We start from the raw sequence: 19,835 nt of genomic DNA on the forward strand, positions 1-19,835 counted from the left end.
TTTATGTGTATAAAATTATGGTAAAAATATATAAAGGTAGAAACTCAGGTGTAGTTGACTTTACATAAAGTTGATAGTTGAGAACCATTATATCAAAATTTAGTCAGATCAATCAAATCATCTCATGTCTCTCAGCTATCAACTTTACGTGAAATTGACAGCAGCTGAGTTTCCACCTTATTCGCTAGGTAATATTTTTAATTTTAAATTTTATCTTTTTCTTTGTTAGCACTACCAAATGCACAAATGTCTCTTTGCTTTGCATCATGGTATGCATGTTATACACCAAACAAACATTAGTGTGTGTATATATAGAAGCTAAGTGGTGCGCCTTAGAAGTTGCAGGTAAAATTGAAAAAGGGAAAGTGAAATAGAGTCAAGAATGTATGAACAAAACAGAAAAAGATAAAATACCATAGAATGCACCTGCACTCACGTGTCAGTTATGGCAAGCTTTCTGATTCTACCACCACCAACTCTTTTTTCCTGGTAAAATATATAAAAACTCTACTCGCTCTTCTGTTTAAAAAAAATGTTAAGAACATTATATTTCTTGTAAATTGTTTCATGTATTGATAGTTCTCATGGCGATTTTTTCATCAGATCAGAGTGCTAGTGATTACTTGACATAATAAGCCATGGTTCTAGGCATGAAAGCTAAGAACAGAAGAAGTGGAAACATTCAAATTGATTACCTCATTCATCTTAAGGAGATTAAGCCATGGCCTCCAACACAATCTCTAAGATCCCTTCGTTCCGTACTCATTCAGTGGAAGAATGGAGAATCTTCATCCGGTTGTACCAAACTCGTTTCTCCTTCACTCGGTTCCGTTATCGGCGAAGGCAAAATCGAATTCAACGAGTCGGTTAAGCTTTCTGTTACGTTGTTAAGGGACGTGGCTCTTAGAGGCGGTGATGCTGACGTGTTCCAGAAGAATCTCTTGGACCTGAACTTGTACGAACCGCGACGCGAAAAGTCACAGTTGTTGGCATCTGGAACCATAGACTTGGCAAATTTTGTGATGCATAAGGAGAGATTCGAAGTTACTGTGCCTATGAACTGCAAGAGGAGCTACAGAAACACAGATCCGCCATTGCTGTTTGTTAAGATTCAGCGAGTAGAAAAGAGTCGCGGTAGCTCTTCCTTGAAGGACAGGTTTTCTACAGAGGATTGCAAGGAAAGAAACAATAGTAATGGTGGAGGCTCTGTTTCGGATTTGATTAGTGAAGAATATGCCGAGGAAGCTGAGATTGCTTCTTTCACTGATGATGATGACGATGAACACTCCTCACATTCATCGGAAAAGGTACGTGCGACTTTTCCCGCAGTTACCATAGATTTGTGTATAAATATACGTGTAATTTAATTTATTTTTAATATATATTTTAAATTTTAATGTATATTATATATTAACTGATTTTAGTGTACATTTAATATAATTCAAAAATGTTTTTCAATTTTGTAACATAATAATTGAAATTTGATTTGGCAGAATGGGGCAGATAGACAAATTTACAATACAAGTATGTATGAGAAGAAGAATTCCTTGGCTTCTGATGCTTCCATATCTCACTCTCTTAACCTTAATTCACTATCAACTCAAGAACGTGTTCTGGCACGTGCTGATTCAGATTCTTCATCCTCATCTTTAGTTTTTAGTTTTGATCTGAATTCTAAAAGCAGGACAAGAAACAGTGAAAATGAAAATTTGGATCAGAATGTTCATGAAAAGGTAGCTGCAGGTGTTCAAAGGAAGAGCAAAGAAAATGCTTCTATCATTATTAATTCAGGGAACACATTATCTCAAAGTAGTAGTGTTTACAAAGGCGAGAATCCTAGCTATGAAAACTGTGATAATTGTGAAAGCAATGAGAAATTAAATGGGAGATATGAGAAAGGAGATGAACAATTGGTAGCACAAGGTCCCAAAGATCAAGTCTCATTTGATAGTACTAAGGATTCTACTGACAGACTAAAGATCTTGCAGCTTGCGCAATCGCCAGCAGACTCAGCTTGGAAAACTGGATTGTTTGGTACAAATCACTATGTTGAAGTAAAGGAAAATGGTGGTCTTGGAGATTCAAGAAATAATGGAGGGAATGTCCGAAAGGTTTATTCAAAAGCAACAAGAAATGGTGGTTTAGATGGAAAAATGGAGCACTTGGAAATGAAGATAAAGAAGCTTGAAGGAGAGTTAAGAGAAGCAGCTGCTATTGAGGCTGCTTTGTATTCAGTGGTTGCTGAGCATGGAAACTCCATGAGTAAGGTCCATGCGCCGGCTCGGCGCCTTTCCAGGCTGTATCTTCATGCTTGCAAAGAAAATATTCAAGGAACAAGATCTGGTGCTGCTAAAAGTTCTGTTTCTGGATTAGTACTTGTTGTGAAGGCTTGTGGAAATGATGTCCCAAGGTATTTTTTAGGATTATTTATTATTTCATTTTTCATTAATCTATCAGTTGACCTAACTATCCTGAACCAAAATAAGAAAGTTTAAATACTTTGGTGGTCCTTATAATTTTATTGAATTTTCAATTAGGTCTCTATACTTTTTTTTTTTCAATTAGGTCTCTATACTGCTTTCAATTTTATAATTAGATCCTTCCTAGTGAAAAAAATATTAGAGTTAACTGAAATTTTTTCACATATGAAATGTATCTATAATTAAGAATTTAATTAGATCTTTGATTAGATAATTTTTGGGAGAAATATTCTATTAATTTTAACATTTTTAATATGAAAAGGACCTATTTTGTAAAAGTATAAAGACCTAATTACAAATTTGATAAAACTATAGGAACCAACAAAGTAGTTAATCCAAATAAGAATGAATATTTTGCTGCTATAGTTTTTTTTTTTTGAAAGTAAGGGAGCTCAACACACTAGGTGGAGCATTGAGCGACAAAGAAAACAAATAAAAGGAACCACTCTAGAAAAACCAACAACCAAAGAGTAAACTCGCATGTCGTCTCTGGCTTAGCCATCAGCAACAGTTGGAAAGTTCACCTCGCCACTCGTTATAGCTGAGCCTGGTCATATGGATAATTTCTTCTACGCCTTTAGTTTGATTCTTAAAAATCCTCCTATTTCTCTCCATCCAAATGTGCCAGATGATCGCACAGAAGCACCTCATACGCTGATGGCGAGCCTCTTTCCCACGCAGGCCCTCTGTCCAACTTAGAAAGTGGTCCTTCATCATCCTCGGAAAAGTCCATAGTCGGCCAAAGACAGATACCCAAGCATTCCACACCTGCCAAGCAAAATCACATCCAAGAAACAAGTGATTGACCTGCTCTACATCCTTCGTGCATAAAATACACCTCGTATCGTCCTGGCTAATAATCCCGAATCTACTCAGCCGGTCCTTGGTATTCACCCTGCCCACCAAGACGAACCAAACAAAAAGCTCTACTCTTGGTGGAACTAACCCTTTCCAGACCGTCTTTGTGAAGCTGTAGCTGGAGACCTCCTCAGATAGCACTCCTTCTTGTAGCACCTGTACAAATGAGTTAGTCGAAAAAATACCAAGCCTATCAAATTTCCACACGACCCTATCCTCTCTAGTATTCACTAGCCTAACAGGTCTCAGAGTATCATGCAGCTGACTCATAAATTGTGGCAACTAATTGAACTCTTGTTTCATCTGGGTACAGGTTAACATTTTGGTTGTCTAATACTATAGTGTTGAGAACAATTATAAACCAATCCATCAAAGATTCAGTTCAATCAAATAATTCTGGAGTTATCCGCGGAAGGAAATACAACGGTGACTTGTACGGCAAGATAACCTCCACGGCTGCAAGATTGAAGGGATACCACCCTGCAAAAAATGAACATAGAGCAATAGGCTATGCAAGTTTTGGTAACTGGGAGGATCCACAGGTGTTCATATCAGCACTGGAAAAAGTGGAAGTTTGGATCTTCTCTCGCATTGTTGAATCTATTTGGTGGCAGGTAAATGCTGATCTTATCTTTTCTTTCGCCTCCAATAACCTTAATGCTGCAATGCATGGTGAAATTTTGTACCAATTATATATATTTGTTCATTTACCGAATTTTTAATTGGACATTATAGTTTTTAACTACTTTTTATTACTCTAAAGTCTCTTACTGATTGGTGGATAAGTTATTTTCTAGATCACTTTTAATAAAATTTTTAATATACATGTTGGATGAATAAATTTTATTATAAGAGAATTAGGTATTTAAAAAATATCATAAGTTTTTTTGGAACTTCTAAAATAATAAAAATTTATTAAGAATTAAAGTGTTTGATCTGAAATATATTAAAGATTAATTTGAGTGTTTCATCTAAAAGTCATTAAAAGGTCACATTGACCAATTTTGAAAAAGTTATTTTTTGTGGTGATTTTGGTCATCCATATATAAGACCGGTTCGGATTTCATCTTCTAACTTTTCTTATAATGTAATACTCTTTACATAAAAGGTGGTGAAGTTACACTTTCAATTAATATAATTACATCAATAACTATGTATAAAATGTCAGTTTCTAATTTTCTATTAGCTACATATCATGTACATCGTTTTGCCCAAAATTATGTAAAAAAGAAAAATAGACAACATTATAAAATGAGTTAAAATAGTTCACTTTTACAAAGTCTATCAAACGATGTTGAATTAATGAGAAATTTTATGGCGGAAAAGTATAGGGGCAGCAACTTTATTAAATTCTAGCTAGCATGTAACCAGCAAAGAAAAGTGAGCTATTGAATGAAATCTCACACCATTAAAATCACTTTTGATGGCTATAAATCACAAAAGTTGCTGTCCCCTAGCACCCCTCTTTTATGGCTATGATCTATATAACATATTTTACCTTTCAATCTAACATATTTAACCTTATTTTTCTTATCCAGACTCTGACTCCACATATGCAACCTATTGCTGCAAAATTGGCACAAAAGGAAGTGAATTCTGCCTCAAGAAAAAACAAGAGAGGAAAATCTAACTCATATGAGAAAGAGAAAGGGGAGGGGAACTTGCCACTTGATATTTGGAAGAAAGCATTCAAGGAAACCTGTGAAAGGCTCTGTCCTATTCGATCTGCAGGGCATGAGTGTGGTTGTTTGCCTATAATCCATAGATTGGTTAGTCTCTGTCTCCACAAAACCTTCTTTCTTTTTGTTCCACATTTTTGTTATCATCTTTTCCTTAATGAGAAGAATGCATAACTATGTTGATGTAGATAATGGAGCAATGCGTGGCAAGATTAGATGTGGCTATGTTCAATGCAATTCTTCGCAAGTCTTATGATGAAATCCCAACTGATCCTCTATCGGATCCCATTACTGATCCAAAGGTTCTTCCCATTCCACCTGGGAAATCAAGCTTTGGAGCTGGTGCACACTTAAAAACTGTGGTAAGTTCTTTGGTTCCTGTAAATGATAAATAGCCATTTTTTTTGCCATTTTTTCTATAATTTTTAAGAAATGAAATTGATTCCTACAGATTGGGACATGGTCTAGATGGTTGACTGACCTATTCGGCATGGATGATGACGACGACGATTCAGTAAAGGAAAAAGATGACAATGAAAAGAATAATGAGAGACAAATTACATCTTTCAAGTCCTTCAATCTTCTTAATGCACTTAGTGACCTTCTAATGCTTCCTAAGGACATGTTGTTAAGTGCATCAGTTAGGAAAGAGGTTTGCAAATCACATTGAACCTCCCTTCATTCATTCAGTTACTTACCAACTTACCATGAAATTGTTTAATTATTCTTCACACTAAAAGGTTTCTTTCTTGCTAAGGTATGCCCAATGTTTAGTGCAACACTTATTAAGAAGATTCTAGACAGTTTTGTGCCAGATGAGTTTTGCACTGATCCAGTTCCCCCTACTGTTTTTGATGCTCTAAATTCAGAGGTTAGTTAATTTAACATGCACTTAATTTTAGTCTCATTATATATATAAACCATATTACGTATATACAAATATATAATGTCTGATTTAACAGCTGATCTTTTTATATACATAACATTTTTGAATATCCATATATGAAAAATGATTAAGAGTTATAATTCATATTCTTAATTACCTTATATTAAGTACACATACATAACATTATACTAATTAGGTTGTTCCAACTTTCAACATACTATACTCATAATATGTATGGCTGTTTTATATACAATGTTGAATGATTTATGATCTACAATTTTTCATTTTAAATTTGATGCAGAGTGATACACAGGAAGGAAACGAATCTGTCCTAAACTACCCATGCATTGCAGCTCCAATTATATATTTGCCTCCACCGGCAACTTCCATTGCAAGCATTGTTGGGGACTTTGGAAACAAATCTCAGTTGAGAAGAAGTAGATCTTGTGTTGTAAGTAAATCAAACACCAGTGACGATGAGCTCGAAGAATTGAAATGCCCACTATCCTCAATATTCTTCTTCAGTGGTTCCTTGTCCTCATCACAAGTTTCAGCTAAACCGAACTTGAAGTCAAAAGATGAATCTCCAGTTAGATATGAACTCCTCAGGGATATTTGGTTGAATAGTGAATAAATATTAAATAGTCTTCGCTTGCATGCTCGCCATAAACTAGCTTTTTATGTTGGCAAATTTTAATATGCTTAAATTTCGGTGATTATGTAAATATTGTTAAAGTTAAAATTATATTTTTTTATAGTTAGGTAAAAACTTTTTTGTAGTAATATTTTTAAAAAAAATATAACTATCATAACTATCCAAGTATATGACTATATTAGAATGACCTGTATATTTATAAATAAACAAAAAGAGATTTATAAAATAATAAAATAAATGATTAGCCATTATTAAATTTATAATTTTATTATGGGTAGATTTTACTATTTTAATTTAAAAATAATTAGACTCTCAATTTTTTATTTTACTAATCTTTTTTAGTTAAGAGGAACTTAATCCCAAATTGTGACACGACCTAGATGAGAGGGTAGCTAGACATTCATTTGGTGATAGCAAATATGGCAAATATTGGAGGTTATATATGTTGCATATTTTGCTGTTTTTGAATCCAGATGAGATGAGAAATATATGTTAACAACATTAGAGATGCGTATGAAAAAAGAGCAAAAATACTATATCAACAACTATATATATCAATTGATACGTGCTTCAAATGTTCGTGATATGAAGAGTTCAAGAGTTATTTAGAAGATATTTTAGTTTACATTTTTAGAATATTTTATTTAATGTATTTTGATTTTGTTTATTTAATTACTAGATTGGGCCTTATGTTTATGGGCTTTAGGGTTTTCTTTGTTTTAACCTAATAAGAGGTTATAAATACCTCCTTAGCTATTGTAGTCGTAGAATAGAATTTTTAGAGGTTTCTAAACCCCTTTTTGGTTTCGTGATGAAACCATGGTGTGGACAATTGAGGTTGAGGAGTCCCTCTCTTGTTGTATCGGGGAATTGGTTAGAAGGTTGAGGAGTCCCTTCGAATCAATTTCCAAACCATGGCGTTGACAAGTTAGGTTGAGGAGTCCCTTTCTTGTTGCGTCAAGAAATTGGGTAGAAGTAGAGTGATTCTCTTTGTACTCAATTTCAATCTATCATTTTTGTTTCTATTTCAATTTTAATGTATCTTTTTATTCAGTTTGAATCCTTATAATGATACGGAAATAATAGATAACATAAAGACAAGAATTCAAACTGAATAAAAAGATACATTAAAATTGAAATAGAAACAAAAATGATAGATTGAAATTGAGTACAAAGAGAATCACTCTACTTCTACCCAATTTCTTGACGCAACAAGAAAGGGACTCCTCAACCTAACTTGTCAACGCCATGGTTTGGAAATTGATTCGAAGGGACTTCTCAACCTTCTAACCAATTCCCCGATGCAACAAGAGAGGGACTCCTCAACCTCAATTGTCCACACCATGGTTTCATCACGAAACCAAAAAGGGGTTTAGAAACCTCTAAAAATTCTATTCTACGACTACAATAGCTAAGGAGGTATTTATAACCTCTTATTAGGTTAAAACAAAGAAAACCCTAAAGCTCATAAACATAAGGCCCAATCTAGTAATTAAATAAAATATTCTAAAAATGTAAACTAAAATATCTTCTAAATAACTCTTGAACTCTTCATATCACGAACATTTGAAGCACGTATCATTCTCCTCCTCTTCAAAAAAGATTCGTCCTCGAATCTTGTAGGTGAAAAAAAAAATAATATATGAAAAGGACAATAATTATAAGGAAGATAATTTCTTTTTTTTTTTTTTGATTTTTTTCTTCTTTTTTTTGTTTTTTTTCACTTTATTCTTCTTCTTCTTTTTTTTTTTTTAAATAATGAAACGAAAACAAGAACACAAGAACAAAATGAAAGATGCGACAAACACTGGACTCTTTTTTTTATGATAAAAGAAGAACAAATATAGATTAATAAGAATTAATCTAATACCTGAGCTCTGATACCAAATGATACGGAAATAATAGATAACATAAAGACAAGAATTCAAACTGAATAAAAAGATACATTAAAATTGAAATAGAAACAAAAATGATAAATTGAAATTGAGTACAAAGAGAATCACTCTACTTCTACCCAATTTCTTGACGCAACAAGAAAGGGACTCCTCAACCTAACTTGTCAACGCCATGGTTTGGAAATTGATTCGAAGGGACTTCTCAACCTTCTAACCAATTCCCCGATGCAACAAGAGAGGGACTCCTCAACCTCAATTGTCCACACCATGGTTTCATCACGAAACCAAAAAGGGGTTTAGAAACCTCTAAAAATTCTATTCTACGACTACAATAGCTAAGGAGGTATTTATAACCTCTTATTAGGTTAAAATAAAGAAAACCCTAAAGCCCATAAACATAAGGCCCAATCTAGTAATTAAATAAACAAAATCAAAATATATTAAATAAAATATTCTAAAAATGTAAACTAAAATATCTTCTAAATAACTCTTGAACTCTTCATATCACGAACATTTGAAGCACGTATCATCAATTCTAAAAGAAGAAGAAATGTGTATAACATGGTAATTGAATTAAGTAAATACTAAATATTGTGGTTGTACTCAATTACTCATTGTCTCATTGATCATCAAGAAATGCTCTTGAAGAATCTATTAATGAACGAAGTTGTAGATATTGTGAAATAAAAGATATATATAATAGAGATGTATAAATAGAAGACTCTAGTATTAAAATAATTAGCCCAATAATAATTTATATATATATAATAATATTATATGTTGTAATGTGTATATATATACAAAGATAAGAAAAAATATTAAAAATAAAGAGAGAGAGATTTGCATTTGATACTATCTCAATATAATAAAGATGGTTAATATTGCTATTAATATTATATGTAAAGAGTAATAGAAAATAGAATTTAAAATACTTATAAAATAAAAGAAGAGGAAGAATTGTAATAGTAATATAAGGAGAAGGGTATTTGATTGTAACATAAAAGAGGATTTATTTGTATGAGAAGGAAGGAAGGATAATATATTTATTCTGTTGTTGTTGTAATATATGAATAGAAAAGAACTTTTGTACGTAGAAAGAAAGAGAAGATTTTGTATTTGTATTATTGCTTGTGTGTAATTGTTAGAGGCTTAAGCCTCTATTTATACACGTACATTAGGTAACTTTTTCAACTTCATATTAAATGAAGTCATTCTTGAGAAACTATATATCATGGAAAATGGTCATCCACGTAAGGTATGATAAAGTATCCTTATCACAACACTCCCCCTTGGATGACCATTTAGGATTATGCCTCGTTAAAACCTTACTAAAGAAAACCCAATGGGAAAAAAAACTTTAGTGAAGGAAAAAGAGTACAAAATCCTTTGTGATGGGGACTGCCTCATTAAAAACCTTGTCAAGAAAAACCCAATGGGAAAAAAACCTGACCAAGGAAAAAAGAGTACAGTCTCCCCCTCTTGCCGACATCATTTAATGTCTCGAAATCGGCGCATCCCAATCTCATGTACCAATCTTTCAAAGGAGGATTTTGGGAGTGACTTTGTGAATAAATCTGCCAGATTGTCACTTGAACGGATCTGTTGGACATCAATTGTCCCTTGATTTTGAAGGTCATGAGTGAAGAAGAATTTGGGAAAAATATGCTTTGTTCTATCACCTTTGATGTATCCACCCTTAAGTTGAGCAATGCATGCTGTATTATCTTCAAACAGGACAGTTGGAGCTATCTTATGATCAATCAGTCCACATGATGATAGAATATATTGAATCAGACTCCTCAGCCAAAAACACTCGCGACTAGCTTCATGAATCGCCAGTATTTCAGCATGATTAGAGGATGTTGCAGCAATCGTCTGTTTCATGGACCTCCAAGATATAGCTGTACCACCATATGTGAACAGGTATCCTGTTTGAGATCTCCCTTTATGTGGATCAGACAAGTATCCAGCATCTGCATAGCCAACTAATTGTGACTTGGATCCATAGGGATAAAACAAACCCATATCAACCGTCCCATGAAGATATCGAAAGATTTGTTTGATTCCACTCCAATGTCTTCTGGTTGGAGAGGAACTATATCTTGCTAGTAAATTCACAGCAAATGATATGTCAGGTCGCGTATTATTAGCAAGATACATTAGCGCTCCAATGGCACTAAGATATGGTACTTCAGGACCAAGGATATCTTCATTTTCTTCTTTAGGACGGAATTGATCCTTTTTCACATCTAAAGATCTTACAATCATTGGGGTACTTAATGGATGTGACTTATCCATGTAAAATCTTTTCAAGATCTTTTCTGTGTATGTTGTTTGATGAATAAAGATCCCGTCTTTTATATGCTCGATCTGCAGGCCGAGACAAAACTTAGTCTTTCCAAGATCTTTCATCTCAAACTCTTCCTTTAGAATTTTTATAATTGTTGGAATCTCTTCAGGAGTCCCAATGATATTTAAATCATCAACGTACACAGCAATTATAATGAATCCAGAAGCAGTTTTCTTTATGAAAACACACGGGCATATATCATCATTCTTGAAACCGTTTTTGGCCAGATACTCAGTAAGACGATTATACCACATTCGTCCAGATTGCTTTAGACCATATAAAGATCTTTGCAATTTGACTGAGTATAACCCTTGCGAATATTCATTGGATGGTTTAGATATCTTTAGTCCTTCGGGGACTTTCATATAGATATCACGATCTAATGAGCCGTATAAATAGGCTGTTACCACATCCATTAAATGCATATGCAGTTTATGATATGCAGATAGGCTGACCAAATAACGCAAGGTTATCGCATCCACTACGGGGGAATACGTTTCTTCATAATCTATACCGGGCCTTTGTGAAAAACCTTGTGCTACAAGTCGGGCTTTGTAGCGCACAACTTCATTTTTCTCATTTCGTTTTCTCACAAATACCCATTTGTATCCAACAGGTTTTACATCTTCTGGTGTACGGACTACAGGTCCAAAGACTTCACGTTTTGCAAGTGAGTCTAATTCAGCCTTCATGGCTGCTTCCCATTTTGGCCAATCATTTCTTTGTCGACATTCTTCAACTGATCTTGGCTCAAGATCCTTACTTTCATGCATGATATCTAATGCCACGTTATATGCAAATATTTCATTGACAATTGTCTTATTTCGGTCCAATTTCTCTCCTGTAAAGACATAATTTATCGAGATCTCGTCATTTTCACAATTTTCAGGTACCTGAACGTCTTCTGGCGTTATATCAAAATTTTGGACAACTGCAGGTGTCTTTACTATGTCTTTTTCAACAGGAATCGTATTTACCTCTTTTCTCTTTCGAGGATTTTTATCTTTGGAACCGACAGGCCTACCACGCTTCTGGCGTGTATTTGCTTCAGTGGCAGTTTGTCCAACTGGGACATCAATTCGAATTGGGGCATTTTCCGCCCTGCCACGCTTCTGGCGTGAATTTGCTTCAGTGGCTACTTGTCCTACTGGGACATCAATTCGAATTGGGGCATTTTCCGCTGGTATATACGACTTGGTTATCCTCTTTGTATCGGAAAATGCATCAGGCAATTCATTTGCTATTCTTTGCAAATGTATAATCTTTTGAACTTCCAGTTCACATTGCCCTGATCGAGGATCTAAATGCATCAATGATGATGCATTCCAATTAAGTTCCTTTTCAGGAAACTTATTCTCTCCCCCTAATGTTGGAAATTTTGATTCATCAAAATGACAATCCGCAAACCGGGCTTTAAACACATCACCAGTTTGTATCTCAAGATACCTCACTATAGAGGGAGAGTCATATCCAACATATATCCCCAATTTTCTTTGGGGTCCCATTTTGGTGCGATTAGGTGGCGCAATGGGAACATATATCGCACACCCAAATATTCTTAAATGGGAAACATTTGGCTGCTGGCCAAAAGCTAATTGCATAGGAGAGAACTGATGGTAACTCGTTGGCCTCAAACGAATAAGTGCTGCAGCATGTAAAACTGCATGCCCCCAAACCGAGGTTGGGAGATTTGTTCTCATAAGCAAGGGTCTAGCAATTAATTGGAGACGCTTAATAAGTGATTCTGCTAATCCATTTTGTGTGTGAACATAAGCTACTGGATGTTCAACACTTATTCCATTAGCCATACAATAAGCATCAAAAGCTTGGGAAGTAAATTCACCAGCATTATCAAGACGAATTGCTTTAATTGGGTTTTCTGGAAATTGTGCTTTTAATCGAATAATTTGAGCTAGTAATCTCGCAAACGCCAGGTTGCGAGAAGATAATAAGCACACATGTGACCATCTCGAAGATGCGTCTATCAGGACCATAAAATATCTAAAAGATCCACATGGTGGATGAATAGGTCCACATATATCACCTTGAATCCTTTCTAGGAATTCAGGGGACTCAAATCCAATCTTTACTGGTGATGGCCTTAAAATTAACTTCCCTTGAGAACATGCAGCACAATAAAATTCACTAGTTTTAAGAATCTTCTGGTCCTTTAGTGAATGTCCATGAGAGTTTTCAATAATTCTTCTCATCATGGTTGTTCCCGGATGGCCCAAACGGTCGTGCCAAGTTATGAATTCATTTGGGCTAGTAAACTTCTGGTTTACAGTGGCATGTGATTCAATTGCACTAATCTTAGTATAATACAACCCAGATGAAAGTGAGGGTAATTTTTCTAATATAACTTTCTTATTTGAATCATGAGTTGTAATACATAAATACTCATGATTTCCCTCATTCATAGTCTCAATATGATATCCATTTCGGCGAATATCTTTAAAACTCAACAAGTTTCTTCGAGACTTGGTAGACAATAGTGCATTATTTATTATAAATTTTGTTCCTCCAGGAAACAAAATTACAGCTCTTCCGGAGCCTTCAATCACATTGCCTGAGCCAATGATAGTATTAACACACTCTTCTTTTGGCACAAGATGGGTAAAATATATATCACTTTTGAGAATAGTGTGTGAACTTGCACTATCCGCAAGGCATACATCTTCATTACATGTCCTTGCCATTCTTCAAAAACAAATAATAATAAAATGAGTAGTATGCATAGTTAAATTGAATACTTGATCAGAATTATTTTCTAAGAAATACTGTACATAAAATAATGTCATATACTAAAATTTTATTTTAAAATTTGACACATTTAATAATTTCAAAATTCATTAATATTTCATTATTTATGTACATCACATTTGAAACTTAAATACATAGAAAATAAAACTTAACAATAAGTTTTTTTTTTTTTACATTATTTATTTACATATATACTTCACAATCCCACATATTAAACTATTCCACCATTGATCAAATGACCAATATTTCCTTCAGGATCCTCAAAGAAATCAGATACATCATAATGAGTGGTGGAGTTCTCAGCATCATTTGAAACAAAATTTGTTTCCTTTCCTTTGTCGTTCTTTTTCAAAGATGCCTGGTAAAGATCGACTATGTGCCTTGGGGTACGACAGGTACGAGACCAATGGCCCTTTCCACCACAGCGGAAACACTTCTCCTCGGTTGATTTATTCTGCCCGATATTCTTTTCTTTGTCCCACTTCTGGTGAGATCCTCTCTTTTGAACATAATTCTTTTTCCTTCCATAATTTTTCTTGTTATTAAAAGCTTGCCATTTACCTCTTCTGGGGTAATGATTTGCCGCATTTACTTCAGGAAATGGGGCGGCGCCAGCTGGGCGCGCTTCATGATTTTTTAATAACAACTCATTGTTGCGTTCAGCAACAAGAAGGCAAGAAATTAACTCAGAATATTTTTTAAACCCTTTCTCTCGATACTGCTGCTGCAGGAGCACATTCGAGGCATGGAAGGTTGAGAAAGTTTTCTCCAACATATCATGATCAGTTATTTTTTCCCCACACAATTTCATTCGTGAGGTGATTCGAAACATTGCAGAATTATATTCATTTATAGATTTAAAATCTTGTAAACGCAAATGCGTCCATTCATATCGGGCCTGAGGAAGTATCACCGTTTTCTGATGATTATACCTTTCTTCAAGGTCTTTCCAAAGATCTGCAGGATCTTTTAATGTAAGATACTCATTTTTCAATCCTTCGTCAAGATGACGACGGAGAAAAATCATGGCTTTAGCTTTATCCTTCTGGGATGCATTATTTTCAGCCTTAATGGTATCTCCAAGATCCATTGAATCAAGATGGATTTCAGCATCTAGTATCCATGATAAATAATTGTTTCCAGATATATCGAGAGCATTGAATTCAAGATGAGAGAGCTTCGACATAATGAAAATTTGTTACCTGAGTCTTCCTAAAAATTTGATCAGAGTCTCGTGCTGATAACGTATTGTGAAATAAAAGATATATATAATAGAGATGTATAAATAGAAGACTCTAGTATTAAAATAATTAGCCCAATAATAATTTATATATATATAATAATATTATATGTTGTAATGTGTATATATATACAAAGATAAGAAAAAGTATTAAAAATAAAGAGAGAGAGATTTGCATTTGATACTATCTCAATATAATAAAGATGGTTAATATTGCTATTAATATTATATGTAAAGAGTAATAGAAAATAGAATTTAAAATACTTATAAAATAAAAGAAGAGGAAGAATTGTAATAGTAATATAAGGAGAAGGGTATTTGATTGTAACATAAAAGAGGATTTATTTGTATGAGAAGGAAGGAAGGATAATATATTTATTCTGTTGTTGTTGTAATATATGAATAGAAAAGAACTTTTGTACGTAGAAAGAAAGAGAAGATTTTGTATTTGTATTATTGCTTGTGTGTAATTGTTAGAGGCTTAAGCCTCTATTTATACACATACATTAGGTAACTTTTTCAACTTTATATTAAATGAAGTCATTCTTGAGAAACTATATATCATGAAAAATGGTCATCCACGTAAGGTATGATAAAGTATCCTTATCACGACAGTAGATAAAGATTTGACTAGTTATATAAATCTCGTTATTTTAGAAACAAACTCATAAAATTTAATTCTGCTTAAACGTATATTTTGGAAGCCTAAAGTATTTAATGGTACTCAAGGACACACATTAGAAAACGAGATTAGATGAGAAAGATGTTAAAACGAGATATGATACACGGCTTTGAGATATGGACACTTTTTTTTTTTATATATTCCTAGATGTTTGTATATTATACTCAATTTTTATCTATGATTTTAGTTGAATATACAATTATCAAGAAACTTTAAATTGAAAATAACATAAAGGTAATATTACGAAGTAACTTTTAATTAATGGGGAAATGATAACAAAATAATTTTAAATCCTAATATATATAGATTAAATATATATTTGATAAAATATCAATTTGATTCTAAAATTTTTGAATTTTATGATTTTGAATAAATCAGTTGATTATGAAAGTTTTTATTCAATCTAATAATATATATTACGATTTGTATTTTTCATATTTAATTTGCTTTTTTAATTTTACATAAAATATATATTTTTGCTACATTAAATATTACATATATAAAAAATCGAAAATAATAAAATAAAAATTTAGATACAAACGTATACATGAAGTTGATAATAAAGAACCATTAAATAATAATTTAGTTAAAATTATTAAATTATTTAATAATTTTTAACTATCAACTTTATATAAAATTAACTGTACTTAAATTTTCTTCTAATAATAAACATTATAAAACATAAAAAATAATCAAATAAAAGAAAATAAAGAGGACAACATTTTCCCTTCCCAAACACACAAGAAACTCTTATTATGAAGAAAAGTGAAATTCTTTTTTGTAATTCCAACAAAACAAACTATTCATTTTCCCATAGGACCCATCCCTGTGAAATGAGAATCCACATACAATAATAATAATAATAATAATAATAATAATAATAATAATAATAATAATAATAATAATTTAATTTTGATATATTAACCGTGTAAAGCGCTTTATATGTTCGTGTAATCACGTTCTTTTGGACGATCATTTACAATATCAATACAAAAGGTAGTTATTTTTATTAGAAAAGTGCTAGAAGGCTAACAGATTTTGTGATTTGTAATTATTAATTAGTCATTATTAGTAATTTTGATGGTATGAAATTTTATCTAAGAGTGTGAAATTACTCACTTTATTTTTACTAGTTAAATACTGACCAGATTTCAATAAAATTGCTGACCCTTTAGACTTTTCCTTTTAATTATATGGCATTATGTAATTAAATACACGTGTAAAACTATTCTATGCTTAACAAAATAATAATCCATCAAAATTAAATTCTAATAATAATAATCAATAATAATAATAGTAGGATATTTTATACACCTTTATGACAGCCAATGTAGTGGCTAGCAGGCATGAGTGATGAGTCACTAAACAACACAACCTTGTTAACATAACTTCCCTTTCAACTTTCTTCTTTCTTTCTTCACCAATTCTCTCTTAACCTTTTCTCTTCATTCTCCTTCCCTCACTCATTCACTCACACCATTTTTTTTATTTCTTTTGTTTTCTTCCCAAACCATCATTTTTTGCTTCCTCACACGTTTTCTATAACGCCAAAAAACATTCCCATATATTACACCTTCCTTTTTCACCATATTTGCTCTCTCTCTCTCTCTCTCTCTCTCTCTCTCTCTCTCTCTGGTTCATCCTGTGACTGTGATGATAAAAAAGCTCTTGTCTTTTCAGTGATGGGTTCTTGTTATTCAGTCCACAATAATAAAACTAACAACAAAGACATGAAACTCAAGCTTTCTTTTGCTTCCAAAACCGAGAACGTTGTGGCTCCTTCACCACCCACCTTAACTGACCAAGGTATCTATCTATTCTATTCTATTCTATTCATATATTCTCCTTGTTCTTTTATTGAACTATTTATGTTCTTATTTGATTGGTGACCTTGTATGAGAGTTTTGTTTTTATTAATATATCAATGTCTCGGGGATTTGATTTGGCTTAAGATCTGGAGAATTGTTCATATGGGGTCCCTGAAGAATTATTAATCTCTTGGTACATGTGCTAGAAACTGGAAGAAATTGTATTTTGTCCTTTATAATATATATTAAATGATTTGCATATTTGAGTCATATTTCTATTTGATCATTTTTTCCACCCTTGGATCATATTTTTTGTCAGAATATTTGTATAGTTAATTTCAGTTGTATCCACCTATGGTTTCTTGTTATTGTCAGACTAGTATGGTTGTATTATAATAGCAAAAAGAAAAAAATTATCCTTTTTCATTTTTTTTTCTTTTTACTTTTGCAAAATACTATTTTCTGGTTGTCATCAAGTCCATTATTTTTTTTTCAATTTTCTTTTTTTGGGATTATCTGCATATACGAATTTATAGTTGAGGATAAATTTTCACTCTATTGAATATTTACCTTTATTTGGTCTAATGGGATGAAAGAAAATATATGTTCCAAGAATGAAAACAACTTGCCAACTAATATGATCTGTATGGAGAGGTGGACAATTTAAAGGTATTTAAGGACAATTGTGACTGCAAAAAGATGATCTTTAATTCTCTGATTAATTTGGATATTATATTAAAGTAGTTGTCAGAACTATATGAATGATATGGGTGAAGCATAAGAAAATAAATTCACAGTTCTCACTCTTTCTGTGTCTCTCTCTATAAATCTGTATTTACTATTTACTTTCATATGATAGATTGTTTTATCCCTTGTATGATTTAAGAACTAATGCACTGAGTTCATACATGATTTATGTTAAGATACAATAGCGTTGTTTGATCTAGGTAACATAATGGGACACGGTTTTGTTGTTGTTGTCATCAAATATATCTTAATATGAATTTTCCATGTGGGAGCAATAATTTGAACATTACTCTCAAACTTGCCTTTGATTATTATTGTTCAAAGATGGCAGTCAACTTTGACTTTCAGACCAGAATGGGCTGAGCATGTGGTAGTTATGACCAAGAAGATAGTAGTTTGTTTGATATCTTAAAATCAAGTCAATAAACAATTTGCCCATTCTTTTTTATTTATTTATTTTTATTTGATATTTATGAAGAGAGATGAAGACAAAATTGTGTGTTGTTGATCTATTTTAACTTAGTTTTTTCTTAAACAAAAAAATCTAAATACACATTAATTAGTGACAACCGTATATTTTATAGGAATATCAAGAGTGTGTAGTGTATGAATAGTGTTCTTCATTGAATAATACAGGAAGCAAGGAGGAAGCTTTTTTTGATTCCAAGGCTTGGTTAGATTCAGATTGTGAAGATGATTTCTATAGTGTCAATGGTGGTAAGGATCTTGCTTCTGTTTTCGTTTGTTCTTGGTAAAAACTCACATGCGGTTGCTTTTATGTGAAGTTGACAATTAAAAGTTATTAGATGACAATTTAGTCAAACTTTCAGCTATCAACTTCACATAAAGACACCTGCATGCGAGTTTTCACCTCTTTTCTTTTTCTTTCTTCTTCCAATTAGCTTTAGATATTTTGTCTGTATCATTTTGTTACAGAGTTTACACCGTCTCGCGGTACCACTCCGGTTCACCACGCTTTCAATAAGAGTAGAGATTCCGGTTCCACTGCCGAATCATCACCTGAAAAGAAAAAGAAATTGTTAGATCTTTTTCAAGAAAGCTTGAAACGTGATCCATCCAAGAAAGATGCTAAACCAATGATACAAGATGTTCTTCCCAAATCTGCACAGAGTACACCTTACAACATCTCAGGACTCAATTCTGTGTGCAGCAGCGAAAGAGTCATGAGCGAGGATCGCAGGTCCTTCGGAGTGAAATCGGCTAAGTATGTGCAGAAGTGCCTTCCAAGCTTGTCTTCATGCCACAGCTTTAGGGAGAGGAGGAGGATGAGTCCTGCAATAGCAGTAAATGGAAAGCATTGATTTCTGTTGCAATGGCGACGATGGATTAAAGCCTGTACGAATCGCAATATGCCGGAAGGTTTCGCGGTTGAATCGAATTTCAAAGTGTACATTTCAAGGTATCCTTGTAAAGCAACACAAGGCAAGGTGAATGTGAAAGCATGTAAAAGATTTTATGTTAATATATGCAATGAAATTTTTCCTTCTGAGGGTGATTTTATTTAATTTTTCCTTGATTTCATATCTTGAATGCTTGAGAAAAATTATTCATAATAAAATTGAAATGGTTGGACGTCATGTAACTTTTGTAAGTGGCCTTGTTATTTTTAAAATTTGACTATTTGTATAGAATGTTAGGTGATCAATATTTTTTTATTTGCTAGTTATCTTAAATTTGAGCTAATATTAATCCATTTCTTTTAATTGACTGAAAAAAACAGCAGAGTTATCGTAGTGAGGTCCTCCCTAGAGATGCTAGTGTTCAAGTCTCG

At 32.9% G+C, this 19,835-nt stretch overlaps 2 protein-coding genes across 2 annotated transcripts; both read left to right on the top strand.

The window, feature by feature from the left end:
- Window positions 1–266: 266 nt before the first annotated feature.
- Window positions 267–6,683, top strand: LOC107623793 (uncharacterized). Its single transcript, XM_016326167.3, has 10 exons — window positions 267–489; window positions 604–1,307; window positions 1,494–2,410; window positions 3,652–3,952; window positions 4,877–5,107; window positions 5,206–5,379; window positions 5,469–5,669; window positions 5,775–5,888; window positions 6,205–6,557; window positions 6,640–6,683. Exons 2-9 carry the CDS (start codon window positions 639–641, stop codon window positions 6,535–6,537), a joined length of 2,940 nt encoding a protein of 979 aa, XP_016181653.1. The 5' UTR covers window positions 267–489; window positions 604–638; the 3' UTR covers window positions 6,538–6,557; window positions 6,640–6,683.
- A 10,123-nt stretch (window positions 6,684–16,806) lies between these two features.
- Window positions 16,807–19,641, top strand: LOC107622962 (uncharacterized protein At3g27210). Its single transcript, XM_016325048.3, has 3 exons — window positions 16,807–17,294; window positions 18,680–18,760; window positions 18,980–19,641. The coding sequence occupies exons 1-3, from the start codon at window positions 17,171–17,173 to the stop codon at window positions 19,363–19,365; spliced, it is 591 nt and encodes a 196-aa protein (XP_016180534.1). The 5' UTR covers window positions 16,807–17,170; the 3' UTR covers window positions 19,366–19,641.
- Window positions 19,642–19,835: the final 194 nt, after the last annotated feature.

Source organism: Arachis ipaensis, chromosome B10 (genome assembly GCF_059453495.1).
Source record: "Arachis ipaensis isolate K30076 ecotype BB chromosome B10, ASM5945349v1, whole genome shotgun sequence".
NCBI classification, from domain to species: domain Eukaryota; kingdom Viridiplantae; phylum Streptophyta; class Magnoliopsida; order Fabales; family Fabaceae; genus Arachis; species Arachis ipaensis.

What these genes read in the sequence shown, in the direction of transcription:
- LOC107623793 (XM_016326167.3), top strand. Translation starts at nt 639, where the DNA reads ATGGTTCTAGGCATGAAAGCTAAGAACAGAAGAAGTGGAAACATTCAA. An exon ending in TTGAATCTATTTGGTGGCAG is followed by an intron (nt 3,953 to 4,876) that starts GTAAATGCTGAT and finishes TTTCTTATCCAG; the next exon opens with ACTCTGACTCCACATATGCA. An exon ending in TTGATGCTCTAAATTCAGAG is followed by an intron (nt 5,889 to 6,204) that starts GTTAGTTAATTT and finishes AATTTGATGCAG; the next exon opens with AGTGATACACAGGAAGGAAA.
- LOC107622962 (XM_016325048.3), top strand. Translation starts at nt 17,171, where the DNA reads ATGGGTTCTTGTTATTCAGTCCACAATAATAAAACTAACAACAAAGAC. An exon ending in ACCCACCTTAACTGACCAAG is followed by an intron (nt 17,295 to 18,679) that starts GTATCTATCTAT and finishes TGAATAATACAG; the next exon opens with GAAGCAAGGAGGAAGCTTTT. An exon ending in TTTCTATAGTGTCAATGGTG is followed by an intron (nt 18,761 to 18,979) that starts GTAAGGATCTTG and finishes ATTTTGTTACAG; the next exon opens with AGTTTACACCGTCTCGCGGT.